Source organism: Carassius auratus, unplaced genomic scaffold (genome assembly GCF_003368295.1).
Source record: "Carassius auratus strain Wakin unplaced genomic scaffold, ASM336829v1 scaf_tig00001940, whole genome shotgun sequence".
Lineage (NCBI taxonomy): Eukaryota > Metazoa > Chordata > Actinopteri > Cypriniformes > Cyprinidae > Carassius > Carassius auratus.
This window is the reverse complement of record NW_020523415.1, coordinates 812-20,341: the sequence shown is the minus strand read 5'-3', so window position 1 is coordinate 20,341 and position 19,530 is coordinate 812. Positions and strand designations below refer to the sequence as shown.

The 19,530-nt window shown below is 37.0% G+C and overlaps 1 protein-coding gene across 1 annotated transcript; it reads right to left on the bottom strand.

Annotated features, from left to right (window-relative positions):
* Nucleotides 1-9,515: 9,515 nt before the first annotated feature.
* On the bottom strand, nt 9,516-18,796 carry LOC113069632 (protein Wiz-like). The gene is given in 11 exon segments (XM_026242798.1): nt 9,516-12,280; nt 14,575-14,737; nt 14,834-14,956; nt 14,958-15,126; nt 15,262-15,473; nt 15,832-16,368; nt 16,473-16,988; nt 17,101-17,339; nt 17,341-17,563; nt 17,728-18,297; nt 18,789-18,796. Coding segments are annotated over 11 exon segments (3,087 nt in total). The 5' UTR covers nt 18,793-18,796; the 3' UTR covers nt 9,516-11,949.
* Between the last annotated feature and the right edge of the window lie 734 nt (nt 18,797-19,530).

The window sequence follows — 19,530 nt, the reverse complement described above, 5'->3', positions numbered from 1 at the left end:
TTTTTTGCAGTTCATAGCTTGATGGGTATCAGGAATGTGTTAATGAGCAGAGGTTTGCTGGGGAAAAATACATCTCTTATACAGTAGACTGGAAGCATGAGCATCAATCAACTGTGAAACAGATGCATGAACAGTAATTGCAGGTTGGTGGCTATGTTTGGGAAAGCTACAATAGTACTTATTCTGCATTTCATGTAGTATCCTGTGAACAAACAGTTATTATTATTATTTTTTTTTTACTTTTGCTCAGTTAAAAATGTAAAATGTTAATACATTTTTTTTGACAGCAAATACAAAAACACACAAACATCCTCAAAGCATAAAACAATTGTGACACTGAGCTGTCGTGCTGTTTTGCTATGGCATACTCCCAGGGAATTAACCTGCATCCTTACTGAAAAAAAGAAAGAAATAGAGCTAAATATGGCTCTACAAACACACAACTCTCGTCCTGTATCAAGCTGAACTACACAGAAAAACATCTCAAGCTCATGTAGAGTCTTGATTTTCAAATGTGGGTAACTAACTGGACACAGAAAACAGAAACAAAGAGCCTGACTAGTTTACAGTATGTGAAGTCATGGAAGAGGATCTCGTCCAGCTGCTGAGTGAAGGATGAAAGAGCTCGGAAAGCTGGAAACACAGAAGATGCTTTGTTGTATAAAAGACCTGCACTTCACTTCAATGCAATATGACAGATTTCTTCATGAAGGCTTCCTGACCACAATTTATGTCAGTCAATTTGGGACTTCTGGAAAGAAACAAATGCCAAACTGTGTTATGTGGTCTTGGACACCAGCAAAAGTTGATTTATGAAATCGTTTGAGTGTTGGGATTTGAGAAATGACTGTGAATGAATGCATCAATGTCAAACAAATAAAACAAATATAAAATATTGTGGCTTAGAGAAGGGAACTGGTATACATATATGCATTACTACAAAAATTGCCAGGATTTAACTAGTAATATCTTACAAAAAATCACTCTACACATCAGTACATACAACTCAGCAGCAGAGAGGAAATATATCAATGTTATAGTTCACCCAAAAATGGAAATTTCTTTCAACCCCAAGCCCCGCAAAAGTTTGTTTCTTCATTGGAACGGATTTATTAAAATTTAGCATGACCTCACTAATTCACCAATGGATCCTCTGCAGTGAATGGGTGCCGTCAGAATGAGAGTCCAAATAGCTGATAAAAACATCACAGTAATCCACAAGTAATCCACATGCACCACTACTTTCATTTCACTTGTTTGGACTGACGGCACCCATTCACTGCAGAGGATCCACTGGTGAGCAAGTGATGCAATGATACATTTCTCCACATCTGTTCAGATGAAGAAACAAACTCATCCACATCTTGGATGGCCTGAGACATTTTCAGCAACATTTCATTTCCACTTAAACGATTCCTTTAAGTGTTTTAACAAACATTAGACAACCAACTGGTGAACAAACCCTGAACGATTTCCTCTCTGCCCTTTAAGCTTTCTATTTTAATGCATCTTTTGAAATAGTTGAACATGACTCACTCTGCAGTTACGTCACTGTGTTCAGAGAATGACATCTACAATGAACATCACTCTTGCAGTTAGCAATCATAGCATAACAAAAGCTTTAGGCCATGAACATATGTTAAATGGATGGTCAAATGCAATTTTGAATTATTGATACTAAACAAATGTATGCTGATGATGACAGCAGAAGTTTTACACCAGTTTTAGAGACACATCAGAGTGACCGATTAGTGCATGTTTCTTCTGCATTATTCCTTGGCGTTTATGTCAGTGACATATTTTTGAAACTTTTCTATTCATTGTATCATTAATATTACAAAAAGTTAAAGGGGTAGTTTACCAAAAGTAAAAACTAAAGGGTTTAGAAATGTTGTTCTAAACCTGTTTGAGTTTCTTTCTTATGTTGAACACAAAATATAATATTTTGAAGAATGTTTTGAAGAACCAAACAGCTGATGCTAGCAATTGACAATGACAGCCATTTATTAAGTTATTTTATACTGCTATAAAAATCTTACTGACCCCAAACTTTTGAACGGTGGTGACTTTAATTAAAAACAGTCTTACCACAAAGATTACACTCTAGATTGACACTACAGTGGAAAAACATTACATTTTATAAATGTTAACTAACAGCTCACGCCAACACAAACACCGTCTTTTGGTGTTAAAATAGTACTGTCAGGATTTACCAAAAAATTAGTGCTGAAAAGACGTGGAGACAGTCATTTTTGAGCCTGACCCAAAATATAACATTATGTTAAATGTTTATTTGTAGAATTCTAATGGCCCATTAACACAGAACTCGTTTTCCGATTCCAATGCACTACTTTTCCCTTGTTTGTCTATGTAAACATATGCTAGATGGATGTGTTTGAACGTTGCGCTCGACATTGACATGAGAATCTTTCCTGTTAGATAGTGATTTAAACTAAGTCTGTGTGGATCTGAACCATCAGAGCTTCACCTCATCATGACCGTATACTAAACGATATAAAACTGAAAGCCCAATACTAACATTTAAATCAGATCTGGCAACAAAAACAATCTGTGACTGACGGTAATGTACGTCTGCATGCAGAACAACAGCTCAATCTTAATAGGACGGTTCAAATATGAGGCGGAGATGGGCAATCCAGCGGATCAATGCAAACTTCATCTTTGAAGATGTCTAGAATCTCTCTGCATGTCTCATGAGGGATTCACTAGCAGCTCAGTGAGATCTCCAGAGACCTCTGTCCTGATGCAGATAAATGTTGGGATTAGACAGATCGAGAGAAACACGGCCCGCTGCCCCTAGAGAGAACGCATGATGGCTTATTAGAAACACTTAGAGCAGCTTGTCCACTCATCCCTCATCTCTGTGGAGGAAAACATGACTCCTAATCAGCCTTAAAATTTGATATAAATTATAGAATCTTTTGATGATAAAAACATTGTATGTATACATTAACAAAATAACTGTAACTGTATTTATAACCTTATACCATATAATAAATATTATAGTAATTTTATCTAATTTGAAAACATGATTCTATAATTTTATAAAAAGTCCATTACATAAAATGTATTGTGGATTATTTATTTTTTTTAATTTTTGGAATTGCATGACCATACAAATTCTCAAAAATAAGATGCCCATTCCCAAAAAGAAACATTCGTGAGCTATAACACTTTGCCAAAGATGTTGCTAAAAATGTATGAGTCAATATTCTGTGACAGTTGTGGGGCGCACTTGAGTTGTGTAAAACCTGTGGTACAGCTGTACACCAGGCCGCTCTTTCATAAGACATATAATGACAGGAAACAACAAGCTTGAAGAAACAGTTAGTGTTTTTCAGTAGTAAAACTAATCTCTACCATTAGAAACCACCATAAAGAAGCACTGAAGTACTCAAAAAAAATCTATATGAATACTTGAATGCTAAAAAAATGAATTGTACAACCTGTAAGACTTTTCATGCAAGTATACTTTTTATGAGAGATTACATCACAAGTTGTATTATCCACGTGCCAAATGATCTTCTATACTGTACACAAAATAAACAATACTATAATAGAAATGTTTCATGAAGCTTCATAAATTCAAAACATAATCAGTCACTAATTAATGGTAAACTGATATTTTGCAGACATCAACAGAAGTGTTAGTTGCTTCTTACATCAATTCCAGAATACAGACAAACTTCATAATAAAATTTTTTTGGTTTTCAATATTTGTCTAAAAAAGTGATTTGCATCTGTCTCACTTCAGTATAAGAAAATTAATATAATCCTGATACACTGTAAAAACAATGCAATAAATCAACTGCATATATATACAGAATACAGAATATATATATATATATTCCGTATACAGAATTCCTAAAAGAATTTGCAGATTTCCTCTCAGACCTTCTAGTTACAGTTGATAAGGCGCTAATCATGGGAGATTTTAATATTCACGTTGATAATGCAAATGATACATTAGGACTTGCGTTTACTGACCTAATAAACTCCTTTGGAGTCAAGCAAAATGTCACCGGGCCCACTCATCATTTTAATAATACACTAGATTTAATTATATCGCATGGAATCGATCTTACTGCTATAGATATCGTACCTCAAAGTGATGATATTACAGACCATTTCCTTGGTCTGGCACCTTGTATCGTGCATGCTGCGTATAACTGATATTAACTATATGTCGCAGCGTTACCATCTGGGCAGAACTATTGTTCCAGCCACCAAAGAAAGATTCGCAAATAACCTGCCTGATCTATCTCAACTGCTAATTATACCCAAAAATACACACGAATTAGACGAAATTACTGACAACATGGGCACTATTTTCTCTAATACATTAGAAGCTGTTGCCCCAATCAAACTGAAAAAAGTTAGTGTTACTGTAAAAGTTACTGTACCATGGCATAACAGTAATACTCACTCTCTCAAGAAATTAACTCGTAGTCTTGAACGCAAATGGAGAAAAACTAACTTAGAAGTTTTTAGAATTGCATGGAAAAACAGTATGTCCAGCTATAGACAGGCTCTAAAAACTGATAGGGCAGAGCATATACACAAACTCATTGAAAATAACCAAAACAATCCAAGGTTTTTATTTAGCACAGTGGCTAAGTTAACAAATTACCAGATGCCACCTGATTCAAATATTCCACCAACGTTAAATAGTAATGACTTTATGAATTTCTTCACTGATAAAATAGATAACATTAGAAATACAATAGCGAATGTAGATTCTACAGCATCTAACACTTCAGTTTCATCCATCGCACCCAAAGATAAACTGCAGTGCTTTACAACCATAGGACAGGAAGAGCTAAATAAACTTATCACTGTATCTAAACCAACAACATGTTTATTAGATCCTGTACCCACTAAATTACTGAAAGAGCTGTTACCTGTAGCCGAAGAACCGCTTCTCAATATCATAAACTCGTCGTTAACTTTAGGACACGTCCCAAAACCATTCAAGCTGGCGGTTATCAAGCCTCTTATTAAGAAACCAAAACTAGATCCTAGTGTACTGGCAAATTATAGGCCTATTTCAAATCTTCCATTTATGTCTAAAATTTTAGAGAAAGTTGTGTCTGCTCAATTGAGCACCTTCCTGCATAAAAATGATCTGTATGAAGAATTTTAGTCAGGTTTCAGGCCCCACCATAGCACAGAAACTGCACTTGTTAAAATTACAAATGACCTGCTCCTTGCGTCAGACCAAGGCTGCATCTCATTTCTAGTCTTACTTGATCTTAGTGCTGCGTTCGACACCATAGATCATGACATACTCATAGATCGATTACAAAACTATACAGGTATTCAAGGGCAGGCTCTAAGATGGTTTAGATCCTACCTGTCCGATCGCTACCATTTTGTTTACTTAAATGGGGAGTCATCTCATTTATCATCAGTAAAAAATGGAGTGCCACAAGGATCCGTCCTAGGTCCCCTTCTATTTTCAATATATATGTTGCCCCTTGGTAATATTATTAGAAAATACGGAATTAGCTTCCACTGTTATGCTGATGATACTCAGCTATATATCTCAACGAGACCAGATGAAACTTCCCAATTATCTAAGCTAACAGAGTGTGTTAAAAATGTAAAAGATTGGATGACACACAATTTTCTCCAATTAAATTCGGATAAGACAGAGATACTAATTATTGGACCAAAAAACACTACACAGAATCTTGTAGATTACAATCTGCAACTAGACGGATGTACTGTTACTTCCTCTACAGTCAGAAATCTGGGTGTTATATTAGACAGCAATTTGTCTTTTGAAAATCATATTTCCAATGTTACAAAAACTGCATTCTTCCTTCTTAGAAACATTGCCAAGCTACGTAACATGTTATCTGTTTCTGATGCAGAAAAGCTAGTTCATGCATTCATGACCTCTAGACTGGACTATTGTAATGCACTTCTAGGTGGTTGTCCTGCTTCGTCAATAAACAAGCTACAGGTCGTCCAAAATGCAGCAGCTAGAGTCCTTACCAGGTCAAGAAAATATGATCATATTACCCCAATTTTACAGTCTCTGCACTGGCTACCTATTAAGTTCCGTATCAGTTACAAATTATCATTACTTACCTATAAGGCCCTAAATGGTTTAGCTCCAGCGTACCTAATTAGCCTTCTACCACGTTACAACCCATCACGCACCCTAAGGTCACAAAACGCTGGACTTTTGGTCGTTCCTAGGATAGCAAAATCCACTAAAGGAGGTAGAGCTTTCTCACATTTGGCTCCCAAACTCTGGAATAGCCTTCCTGATAATGTTCGGGGTTCAGACACACTCTCTCTGTTTAAATCTAGATTAAAAACACATCTCTTTCGCCAAGCATTCGAATAATGTATCTTTTTAATTGTGAGTGTAGTTGCATCTGTTCAAAGGTGCATTTTTATTCATTAACTTGGGTTAAACAAATTTTACTTTGTTGGATCAGCAGCTATGCTAATGATGTCTGTATTTTGTTTCTATGTTTCGCCACGGGATTTACATCCCGTGGTAACTAGGATTTATACAAGCTCCAGTCTGGATCCAGAACACCTGAGAAGAGATGATGCTGACCCTCAGAGGACCCCAGATGATGCTACCTTGAATCAACAAACAGAACTAACAATTATTGCTAAATGTGTCACTGAATCATATAATAACTTAATTAATAATATTGATAGTTCATCGTCTAGCTGACTACGTCTTGTATTATTATTATTATTATTATTTTTTTTTTTTCTAAAATCCTGTCAAATGTGCACAAACTACTAGCTACTACTAAATATTGTAGAAACATAATTTTCTGTAAAGTTGCTTTGTAACGATTTATTTTGTAAAAAGCGCTATACAAATAAACTTGAATATATATATATATATATATATATATATATATATATATATATATATATATATATATATATATATATATATATATATATATATAATATAATGAATAAAAAGAAAACAGACATAATAGAAAAAGAATAGAACAAGCTAGTGTTAGAGGTCTCTTTTAGTTTTGTTCTAGAGTTAGAGGGTCAAAAAAAAAATGAAAGAGATGTGTTTTTAGGCTATTCTTGATTATATTTGATTCTTATTGACTATTAGTTTTCATTGTTAGTTCATGTTATCAAATGTAGTTAAATAATCCAAACGAACAGAACCTTATTGTATAGGTTTACCATACTTGGAGAAGATGAAAAAAGAAAGTACACAAAAATAGGCCTTGTGGCTCTATGATCCTCACAATGATCAGATTGAGCTTTTTCAGGACTGGTATTTTTCTAGAGACACAAGTGTGTCGGTGTAGTTTATGTCTGAGCTATTTCCCCATCCTGTCAGACACAGATCTCACATAGCATCTCGCCATGTTTCCGCTGCTTTGCTCAGATTTGGAATAGTTTGGCTTTTACGTCTGCATTCATGTTAGTTTCAGTATGACATATTTACCGCCATTTACAGTAGCTTGTTTATCTTTTCCACTTACTGTAACACCAAGGTTCATTTGAAGTGTCTGCATCTTCTTTTTGTGCAAATGTCCTAGGATTATTCACACTGTATTATTATTATGCATAAAATACATCAGACAGCTCACACTCAAGAGTACTACAATAAACTGCTTTCTTGTTTGAATAAGTCTATTGTATACGTTTTGATTTTGACAAACTGAGAGGTTCATGAATACATATGCTTATCTGAAGAAACGTTCAGCAGGACTCCTCATTTTATCAGTTCTGTCCGAGAATGTCAATTGCACGAAATCACTGAACATGTAATGCTTCCCATACTTCCTGTCATCAAAAGCCTCTGTGTGCATCCACCCATGACGAGAGACCACAGTAAAAAATACAAATATTGACAACATATTCCATGCTAGGTTAGTGAATGGGTTATATATGGGTTTAAAACATTTAAAAAAAATAATAATAATAAAAAATGATTATACATATATAATTTTGGACATTAAACCTCTAAAATTAAAATTAAATCTCATTCAATAAATGCACAGCAAAACAGATGAGTTTTGAGTTTGTTTTAGCAAATCTGGTGGACATAATAAACTCCCCTTGTTTTGTGTGAACCCTCAATCCAAATGATCTTAGTGGTCTGCTCAGTTAAATATGTACTTACTATTATTAGAACAAAAAATTAAGCATAATAACATGCAAGTAGCCCAAAGCTAAATCCTAATCCTAACCATATAGTGAGTACATATCTAATTACTCAGTACTTAAGTGTAATATATTACACTGTAACAAGGACACCTTAGAATAAAGTGCTACTGTTATATCTGTAGTGGCTGTGATTCATAATGTTGTTAAGAAGACTAAATAGCTTATGCTCTGTAGCTCAGTAGCGCCCTCGTTTGGTGTTTGTTTGTAATATGTTCTACATTTATTTCTCATAAGTATCGTCTGAAACTCTTTATTAAAAATCCTAAAAAAATATATTACTTTATTTTGTTAGATTGTTTTTTTATTTTTGTGAAAGCCAACCTCAGGAGGGCAAACTATACAAGGGTTTTATTTGATATGGTATGAGATACTTCAAAGTAAAATAAACCAGCAATAATAACAGAAGAATTTGTCTTTACACTTAACACCATTAGTCAATTAAAGAGTATTAACAGATACAACTTCGGATTATAATAATGTTGAAACAGATTAAAGGCTTTCAAACTATTTTTCACTTAACTAATGTCAACAAACAGAACCTTATTGTTAAGTGATGCCGAAATTGCCATACTGTGCAAAATAAAATAAGACAAAGTAAGATTAAATAAGGCCTACTAAAATAAAATACACCAGAATAGGTAACTGGGTAAAAGGTTTAGCTTACATTAAACTAGCCTAGCTAGTTCAGGACTAAATGTTGGTTCATAACAGACTTGACAAATCGATAGAATCACTTTTCTCTGGTAACAGACTGAAATGGTTTTGAGTTTGACAAATGTCAACACAACAAATGGAGTACAAACAAAAAATTGCCAAGACAGTAGCTATTATTGAGTCTAAATCATGTTGCTTTTGCAATTTTTACTCTAGCAACTTTTAATCCCCATAAAACGAATAATGTAATATTGTATGATTTTAACTGCAGCATAGTTAAGGTCAAGACCACTGAGACTGGTCATACCAAATCTCCATGTTGATTTTGGCCTATATCCTGGGTACACTGTGCTCAAACATAGTTTTCATGACAAGCTATTTTAACAAAATTCACAGGATCTGTGTCCTATTCATGAAAAGCAACATGCATTTTACAAATATAGTACAGCATTCAGGAAGCTTGTTATCACCGTGTTCCCATCGCGTCCACTTTAACCATTTACCAGCTGTTTTTGTTTGCTTTCATACTGTTTACAACAGTCCCAGCGCTGATAAGACATATGCAGAGGAATGTTGTTGTATTCTGTTGAGTGAAATTACAGCGCTGTTGATCATCCTCCTGTGTTATGAATAAAATAAAAAAATGACATGCACAACTCGCTGAGATTTCAGATCACATTTAATGATTTTCATTCAAGAGCAGATTCACACGAATCTTCCTCTGGTTAACACTTCGATGGCATTTCTCTCTTTCAGTCACAAAAAGTATTTTTGTCTCTCTCATACACACGAATACTTGTACAGACACCGCGGTCTAAACCAGCTGAGGATATCTTTAGGAGAACGCACACCATCAGCTGTAAAGCACATGCCAACTGGGCAACAGTCACAAAAAGACCTAACTAACCAAGAACATGATGTACAGAGCCGTTGAATTTAAGACACACGTTTTTAGAGTCCTTGCGCAAAGGACTTGACAATCTCCCTTTGGAACAATCTTCAATTAAAAATCCACAAGCACCAATGTCCTGTATCTTAAAAGAGAAACTGACAGAATCAAAAATAAAACGCTGATCTATTCCACTGGTATGTAACTGCAAGTAAAGGAACGCACGTCTCATTAAAAAATACACAGCATTAGAAATCAAAATAAATTCACAATGATCAAGACCACATTTGAAGTGTTAAACTGTTAAAATCTTCTTCTCATCTATACATGTGTTAGGTTAGATATATCAATAATATTCCCTTTTGGAATACTAAAAGCCTAACAGTCAAGAGTAAAGTCGTGAAAGCTGCAACAAACATCCATAGCGGAGCGGTTTGTTATTGCTTTCCTGTGTAGATATGGAAATGTGATCCAAAGCACTCGTATGTTTGGGAGGCAGTCACCATATTCGCAGTAAAAAATCGTCAGAGTCAATTCCTGGCATCACGAGTATGGTGTACTTGTCTAGTATACTCACATAGTATAACTCAATTGTCAGTTTCTATGTATTATTATTTTTTTTTTTCAAGCAAATCCACAGCAGCAAATCTGCTGCTACCATCAACTGCTCAAAGACAAAACGACAGACTTGCAAAAAACTCGCAAAAGCTAAAGCTACCGAGACGTGTCACGTTCTCTTTGGCACATTCTGTCACTGGGAAATTTCTACAGTTTACGTTTTTGTGAAAATGCCTTCAAATTGGTACAGGGAAAAACATTGTTAAGAAAAAAGTCTCAGACTAAGCACTTTACGATCAGAAAAACTAAAAAGATATACGTTTTATATATACACGAACACTCCCTAATTCTTTGCAGATAAAAGTGCGTTAACCATTTACTCTAGAGAAACATTCAAATGTAGTGTAGCCAAAAAGTTAAGCTCGTTCAACATTCAGATGAGCCATAATTAGGGTTCTCTTGAAATGCATCTGGGGGGAAAAAAGTGACTTTTATGAGCATAAAATACTTCAGGCCATCAACTTGTTCCAAGGCAGTTTCTCAGAAAGCTTCATTATTTAAAAAGTAACAAAGAAGTCTTTTAGACAGCTGCGTCGACTGTTTCAATTAGAGTTTACTTTGTGCCAAGCACAGGATTAAATGGAGAGAAAATGGAGCGATCTAGGATCGGATTAATCAAAGCATGAAGCTTGTGCAAACTTGCTACAAAACAATGAGCCATACAAAAAAGCAACAAAGGCATAAATACGTACGGTTGAATACAACTGGAAGGCATGACAATTTGCATGCTCATTTTGTTGGTCATGTGCTAAAACGATGCATTTAACTAAGTGTGCTTAGCTTATTTAAATATTTAGCAGCAATTGGTTCCAGACAAATTTGATCAACCAAGTGGCAAGATTCAAATGACATTATCAAGGTCTAGATTGCAGTGGGACTGCAGAAAAGAAAAGCCATGTCCTGTCAGGACACAAACCTATCTTTGTCTGCTTAAAACGAACATCGTATCTTTTGATAGCTGCATGGCAGTACAGCCTTGTAGTCAGTTATCACAGCTAAAACAGTTAACTTTTAACAGTTAACACAAACTGTGAACTTGTATATGCTAGAAACAGATAAGCTTTGTTTCAAACGGTCAAAGCTTTTTGTTTAAGTGCTTCATAGTGAAACCATTTAAGGGTGAGCTTTATATCTGTGCCTTTTTGATTGTAATTCTCTACTTTGCTGACCATTTAAGAATACATTTGGTAAGCTAAAGAGTTTTGTGAGATATTTTAAAAAAACAAAATACTAGTCATTGGGCATAAGGGCCAAATAGCTTACAGAACTGAACTCACCACATACTCATCAAAGCTTATCCACAAAACAAATGTAATTTGTATTATACTGTGACTTTTTCTTGTTCATAAATTACGGCCGACAAAAGGGAGATGAGAACTGTCATGGCAACACACCTACCTAGCGCCTGAATCATAACAGATGCTCGCGATGTAGGTCAGGGTAAGTGGGTCGCTAGCTGAGATTTTTCGAAAAATCTCTCCCTTTGATCAGAGATTGAAATAATCAAAGATTAGTAATACAGAAACAAATCATGTAAATGACTGCCGAAGATGATGGCATCTCATACATATGTAGGAAGGACACATGGCCTAATTAGCAGGAGAAGGAACTGGCTCTGCTGTAGCCGGCCGCCCCGCTGAAGCTTGGCTGGGGGCGGGTGTAGGTGTGGAGGCTGATGTGGGTGTAGTTGTGGGCTTTGGGGAGGGTGTGGACGGGGTCGTGGAGGGGGCTGTGGTCGTAGTTGACGTGGAGGTAGCAGCTGAGACTAGGGGCTTGGGATCAGGTGTGTCACTTTGGGCGGGAGTGTCGTTTGCAGGTGAAGCAGTCTTGTTGTAGTTAAGATTGAGGATGTGCTGCTGTAGGTGCCTGATCCAGTCCTCCTGTACCGAGAGAGGGCCGTGAAACTCCACGTCACAGAACCTAAAAGAAATGGATTACAAATAAATGACAATTGTTTCTGAGGGCTTACACATTTACAGCTATTTTAATCATACCATCTAGACGTCATGTCTAGTTATCTAGTTGAAAGATGTGCTGATTATGAATATAATTTTACTTCCCAAAACATATCAATAAATATAAAACAAATAAAAAACAATATAGTAGCTCTAATAAAAAAATACAATTAATAAAAAATATAAATGTTCATGCTTTAAGGTCATGTTCTTGCAATTAAGTAACCATTAACTGAGACTTTTGACTCCAATAGCTACTCATATGCCGATTATTAATAGTTAAAAGTTTAGGTATGATGTAGGATTAAGGAATCTAAAATATAGCAAAATTGGGTATTAATATGTGCCTTATAAGTACTAAAAAGCCAATATTCATGTTAGTTAATAGCGAGATCTGGTCCTTAACAGTGTTACTATAACAGTTCATTATAACACCATAAATGTGTGCAATATCGTGTTGTCATGGTACCAAAATTTTTGAATTCGGTACTAATACCAGTGAAAATCCATGGTTCTCTGTACCAATTTTGGTACCAATGCAAAACAAAAACATGCTAATTATTTTTTTTTTACTACACTTTTATTTAATCCAAACTATGTACATATTTAGTTTTAAAGCGCTTTTGAATTTTAAAGCCAAGAATAACAACTAAGTTAGCTGAAAAAAAAAAAAAAAAAGCCCAGAACTGTTTTCTGACTGATATGACTCAAACAATATTAACCATTTGTACATTCTCTAACATGCATATTTTAGATTCAAAATTCATTTAAAAGCATCCGGTGTTTAAAAATCTAAAATAGTACATATCATCATGTCCACCTGTTTTTGAGACCATGATAAAAGTAATAGGAGCATTAAATAGTTAATAAATAAACTTAATTCTAATAGTCATTATACTAGTGTTAGCCCACTAATGCTAACGAAGAAGCACTCTAATACCAGCGTTAATTTCAATCTGACATCAAAATAAAAAAATATATATATATTCGTAACAGTGTTTCCCACAGCCTTGCACTCTATTTGTGGCAGCATATATATGCAAATTCACCATCTTCCAGCAGGAGGCGCTTGTAGAGTGAAAGAGAGAGGTTTCTCTGGTAACGGCTGCAATCAAACAAGTACTGAGCCTGGGCTCACAAACGCTTCTCAGGCATTACAGGCAAGAAGTGACATCCATAATTTTCTGAAGACAGTCAGTTTCCTTCAGAAACACAGTGATATAAAAACACACATGCCATTTTTTTTTACTTTGACACGTGCAGTGCTCATGTTTATTCAACAAAGTAAAAGCCTTTTGGAAAATCGATTTGCACCGGTCAGTTTTGAAATTGTGGCGGATGCCACACGTTTTTTAATGGGTTACACAAAACTAACTTGCTAGAAGTCTTTAATTTGATTTGTCGCCACGTCTCACTGCTGTTATGAAGAGAGTGCATCTGCGCACCTTTCGCATCAAGAACCAGGTTGACCGGATACTCGGTACTACTGGTACTTTAAAAAACCTGGTACCGTAACATTTAATTTTTTTTAGTACTGACTTGGTACTGAAGTACCAGGTCTTTTGACAACACTAGAGCAATATTTGTTTTTATGCTCAATAGCGCAAGTATAGCAAAACGCTAACATCAAATGAGAGCTGAGGGAATGTGAGAAAATTGCTTGTTGCTACATGGAGATGCTACAATTGTAGATAAGGCAATTATAAATATTTTACTAAACAGAGAAAAGTATCAAAACAAATATGTTAAAGAGTGGACTATTCTAACCAGTACTTATGTGTATTATGCAGTCTTTATATTTATTGCCATATCATGTTATTAGCTTAGCATCATGCTAGCTAACTGAAATTACGCTATGTTTACACTAGTGCTTTTTGTTTTAGTAATAAATACCTTTTTGCTACAGTTACGCCTGTTCTTTATACTACTCTGGCATTTAAGACCCTTGAAAACAGAGGCTTTTCAAGGGCCCCGTTTTCATTTGAAAACTCCGGGGTGGCATTTCAATGTAAACAGACCAAAACAGAAACCTTTGAAAACAATGGCCTGGCTGCCCACATTTGCACTACTGTAAACATAGCCTTAGTTGTAAGCTGGGCCTGTAAGACGTGCTGTTTGTTAGCACATGGAATTTCTTCCATTCTAGTTCTAAAACAGAACACTTACAAGGTTCAAGTAGTAGGCATTCAAGATATCAAGGCAGCTCACTAGGTACATTAGATCAAATTTCCAAGTACAGATCTAATAAATGCAACTCACCGGCACTTAAGTGAGTAAATTTTACCCACAAGTTTAACCAGTGGAGTGGAGGGGGGCTTTGGCACAAGGGCAGGAACGGTACTGGAGCGAGGTTTCGGGGTGCCACTCTCTCCCACCCCTCCTTCAGCATGTGATGGATGTTTAAGTGGGCGTCTCTCAAATCCTGAAGAGAAAAGAGAAATTGTTAGATTAAGTTTGATTTTCTAGGCAGATTGGGGAAAAGGGATATGAAGAGATTAAGGTGAAGCTGTGCTCAGACCTCGTGGCAAACGCACGTTGAGTTCACTATGCGCCACCTGCGCATGTGGAAGTGCATTATTGGAATGATGAGTGCCAGGCTGTGGAATAAGGCCATGCTGAGTGGAACTTCCACTCCTGCTTTTTTGCGTCAGTTCCCCGTGATGACAACCCCCAGGGACAACTTTTGACATCCCGCCCAATTGCTCTCTTTTGAGGCAAAGTGAGAGATGCCCATTTGGCCACAGTGGGCTTTTGGGAAACAGGAGTTGTAGAGTCAGAGTCACGGGATGGTGAGAGAGCAGAACCGCACCTCTGCAAAAGATTACAGCCATTTTAATTTATATTAAAAAGCAAGCTTTTAAACTTCAAAGCAAGAACACCACAGAATTGCAATGACTAGGTAGGGAAGTAAAAAAAATCACAAAATTGTTCCAGTTGCTTTCATACTTTCTTTTGGGCATAGCGGGCTCCTTGAACATAACTTTGCTGCATCTCTGCTGCCTTCTGTGGACGGCTGCGTATCCAGGCACTCAGCGTCTCGATAGGCGAACCATTTACACACCACTCTGTCACTCCAAACTGACGTAAATGTGCTCGAGCATGACTGGCCAGTGCCTTCCGGTTCTCAAAGTAAAATCCACAGAGTTCACAACTGGCATCTGGAAATGAAAGTAAAAAAAATGTAAAAAAATGAAGTCATATTGTTCTTGAGACTATTCACACAGCAATGAAACCAATAAATATTGTGCCAAACATGCAAACAATGAGTACTTCACAATAGGACCAGAAACATCTAAAGATAGGGCCAGTCTTTATATCCTCTTCTTTTTTTTTTACTTTTAACCAATATGAGAATCTATTTTAAGTCTTGGAATTCTCCACTTGGGTCTTACATTTATTTGAGAGTCATTCTTTTGCAAACATGGAAGCAAAACAGGCACTGCACTACAATTTTATTTTCAAACAATTATTTTCAAAAAGAACCAAATAAGGAGTTAGCCAAAAATATAACCTTACCCATGTGGCCTACCCCATGTTTCTCCACTGAGGCTTTACCCCTAAAGGAATAGTCCTGTGGGGGAGGTGAGAAATTTTTAGATTGAATGAGCAATGCTTTCTCTCCTGGCTGTCCCTCCTCCACCAGTACCTTCTTCTTCATAGGAGGCACTCCAAAAATCTTCCCCACAGATGAGGTAGAGGACAAGGCAACGCTTCCCAGCCCATGCTTATGAAGACGCGAGCCAGAGTGAAGCAGGTTAAGAGGTGACTTTCGGGACAGGGCAGAGGACTGATAGCCTGGACTGTTTAATGAAATCCCACTATCCTGTCCTGGTTCCTCCTTTATGCCAAAGGCAACAGATGCAGGGGTAGTGCCTTGTCTCCTCATGACTTCCCAAAGTGTGTCAATGGGAGAGCCGTTCACAGACCACTCTGTGATACCCATATGCCTCAAGTGTGAACGTGCATGGCTTGAGAGGCCTTTGCGGTTTTCAAAGAATTCACCACAGAATTCACAGCGAATATCACGGGAAGGTTCCTTCTCCTGAGTCATAACTGAAGGAGAAAAACAGCAAAAAGACAACAGATTGAGCTAGGAAAGATTCAGTCATCCTTTAAGATCTTTGAAAAGGCTAATAGTAAAAAAAAAAAAAACATACCCAAGTTGACAGGATAAACATTATCTGAAGTGTCTAAACTGGAATGTAGTGGCTCTGGGTTGTAGCTTTCATTTACTCCCATGTCTGATCCTTTCATTGTAACCTCCACAATTTCAGGCTCTGGTTTCGGTTTAACGAGCTCTACGTTTGGGGAAGAGCTGGCAGTAGATGTCGAAGGAGACATTTTGCGTGTAGTAGGCTGGTCGTGGCTGGGAGTTTGGGCAAAATGGAAAGACGGGCGCCCAAGCACATTCCCTGGTGGGGAAGAAGACTGGACTGTGGTCCGAGACAGCCCAGGAATTGGAGAAGAAGAGGGGGATTTGGGGGACTTCAGAGGTTTGATGGATGGCAGGCCTCGACGGACTATAATATCTTTTAGTGTGTCAATTGGTGAGCCATTCACAGACCATTCTGTGATCCCAAGTTGGCGCAAATGGGAGCGAGCGTGACTGGAGAGGCCTTTGCGGTTCTCAAAAAGTTCTCCGCAGAATTCACAGCCCACGTCTTTCATTGGCTCTGGTAGAGAACAATTTAGCATACTTTAGTCAGTTTTGGTGTGTAAATTACCTAACACAATTGAGGAAGCAAATGATAGACAAAACATGCAAAAACATATAAAGTTTGTTACCTATAGGAAAGGACATAACTTCTCCACTACTGAAACGAAGTACTTGCAATGAAGAGGCTTTCAGCTTCTTTGGGGGTGGGCCCAATAAAGGGTGGGAAGAAGTTGAGGTAGCTTTAGAGCCAATTGTTGTCCTCACAGAAGTGGTTGCTGTTTTATACAGGACAGGGCTGGAGGGAAGTGATCTTTTAGGTGAAGTGGAAGTGGAGGGTAAAAGGGATGTCACGGTGGTCTTCTGGGACCCTCAGGTCTTCTGGAGCATCTGATAGAAAAGAATTTGCTCTGTGCTTAAAGTCATCAGTCAAGATGAACCGGTTGAGTAAATCAATGGGGGAACCCTTAGATTCTGAGTACTCAATCCCAAAATGGCGCAAATGGGCACGAGCATGACTAGAGAGGCCTTTTCTTGTTTCAAACCACGCACCACACAACTGGCAAATAATGTCTTTAGAGTCCATGTCCATCGCTGGAAAGTGTGAGCGGAAGAGAAAAGTTAAAGAGATTGTAAGAACAACAGACAATAAACAAGCAAAAGCAAAGCAAATTGAAGACCACAAGACAACAAAAACAAATCACAAACAAATTATTGAAATTCTTTATTAGTGTGTAGGACATTAAATAACTTCTTACTAAGATTCAATGGGGCATCCGTATCTTGCGGTGCCCAGAATGGTTTGTTCGGACTAGAAAGGTTGGTAGGCTGGTTCTTTCCTAAGGTCTTATGCTCCTGGGATCGCAATGGGGAAGACACGGGTAGTAGGGAAGAGATGGGAGCCTTTCTCAGCACTGGGGAAGGGGACCGAGACTTTACAAATGGAGAGGAAGGCAGGGAGCCAGCTGCAGAGTGAGTAGTTGGTGAAGAGGAAACTTTAATAGCGGAAGCCGCAATAGAGAATGGGACAGGGGGCTTGGTGTCCAGCAGTCCTTCTTCAGTTTCAACATCTTTTGTGGGGCTAGGTATAGGAACAATAGGGGCATGGTGCTGGAGCTTTTTGGGAGATTCCACAGTAGGGGAGGTGCCAGTAAAGTGTGTGTCAATGGAGCGTTCCTTAGTGATCTGGTAGAGAAGATCAATGGGTGCACCACTGTTCTCTGACATGCCGATGCCAAGCTGGCGTAGGTGAGAGCGGGCATGGCTAGACAAACCACGACGTGTCTCAAAGGCAGCACCACAAAACTCACATTTCAACAAGTTAGAGCCTGGAAAACAGAGAAATGGTGATTCAGGACTTATGCATTTTGATAGATGGGACTGCTAACTAATTTTTTTTTCCATTTGTCCACTAAGCAGAGTTAATCGACCTTTACTGACTCTCCACTGTGAAAATCAAAACACAAAAACAATCGTTTGTAAAATGTTTGTAAAGAGAAAGAAAATCAAAGTGACAGACCAGACTAATATATGTAACATAACATCCCATCAGCTCAAAAACGAATGTTAATGCAATTACCAGTAGCAAATTCAGATTTTTCTTAAAGTATTACTATAAATAACCATTTCTGTCAATTTTTACTCACTATCACATTATTCCAAACCTGTATGAATTTCTGTGGAACACAAAAGTTGATTTTTTTAAAGAATATTCTCAGATTTGAAACAACATCAAAATGTGTGTAAATTATGATGAGGTTTTCATTTTTGGGTGAGCTATTATTTTGAAAGTAGATTAAAATACTTAAATTCATATTACCCATTGTGTCTATTCTTTGGAATCAGTGCTCTGTTCCTCTATAGAGAACAGGGTCTTTTCTTCTGGGCTTGCAGCCAATTTATCTGTACCAGGCATTTGGACCTCCTCTTCTTCTTCTTCCCCATCTTCTGCCTCCTCCCCATCTGTATATGGATAGAGCAACATTCTTTTTAAAATTAGCTAATTGTATAGGTAAAGCCACCAAGGTCTCAAATGAATGTTTCCTTTAAACAAACTGTAACTAGCTTTACCTTCATCTAATGCACAGAATAAATAATATAAAATAAAAAAAATAATTATAATGAATGTATGCTTAATTACCTGGCCAGGTGATTCTGTAAGATTATCCATTAAAAGTCACCTGCTAAATATTTTCCTTATTATGGGGTCTGTTATTAAGGCAATCAGAAAATATATAGTTTGATGTCAATTTCAGCAAAAGGAATTAATATATATATATATATATATATATATTTCAACTTTCTAATAAGCCTTAAAATTCACATAAATTTTTTTCCCCTTTGAGATTATACATTGTACAATTTCCAATCATAATTTGGTCAAATCATGACATCACACAATCCCGATTTTTTGCCATAAATGTAACAAATTCATCTGTGACTAAAGAACTATTTCTACCCCATTTCTGTCTCTCTCTCTCAAGAGAAAATGTTAAAGTGGGGAATAGCCCATCCCAGCACCCTGCTAAGTCCGCCCTGCACACAACTTTCACAGCTCTTTG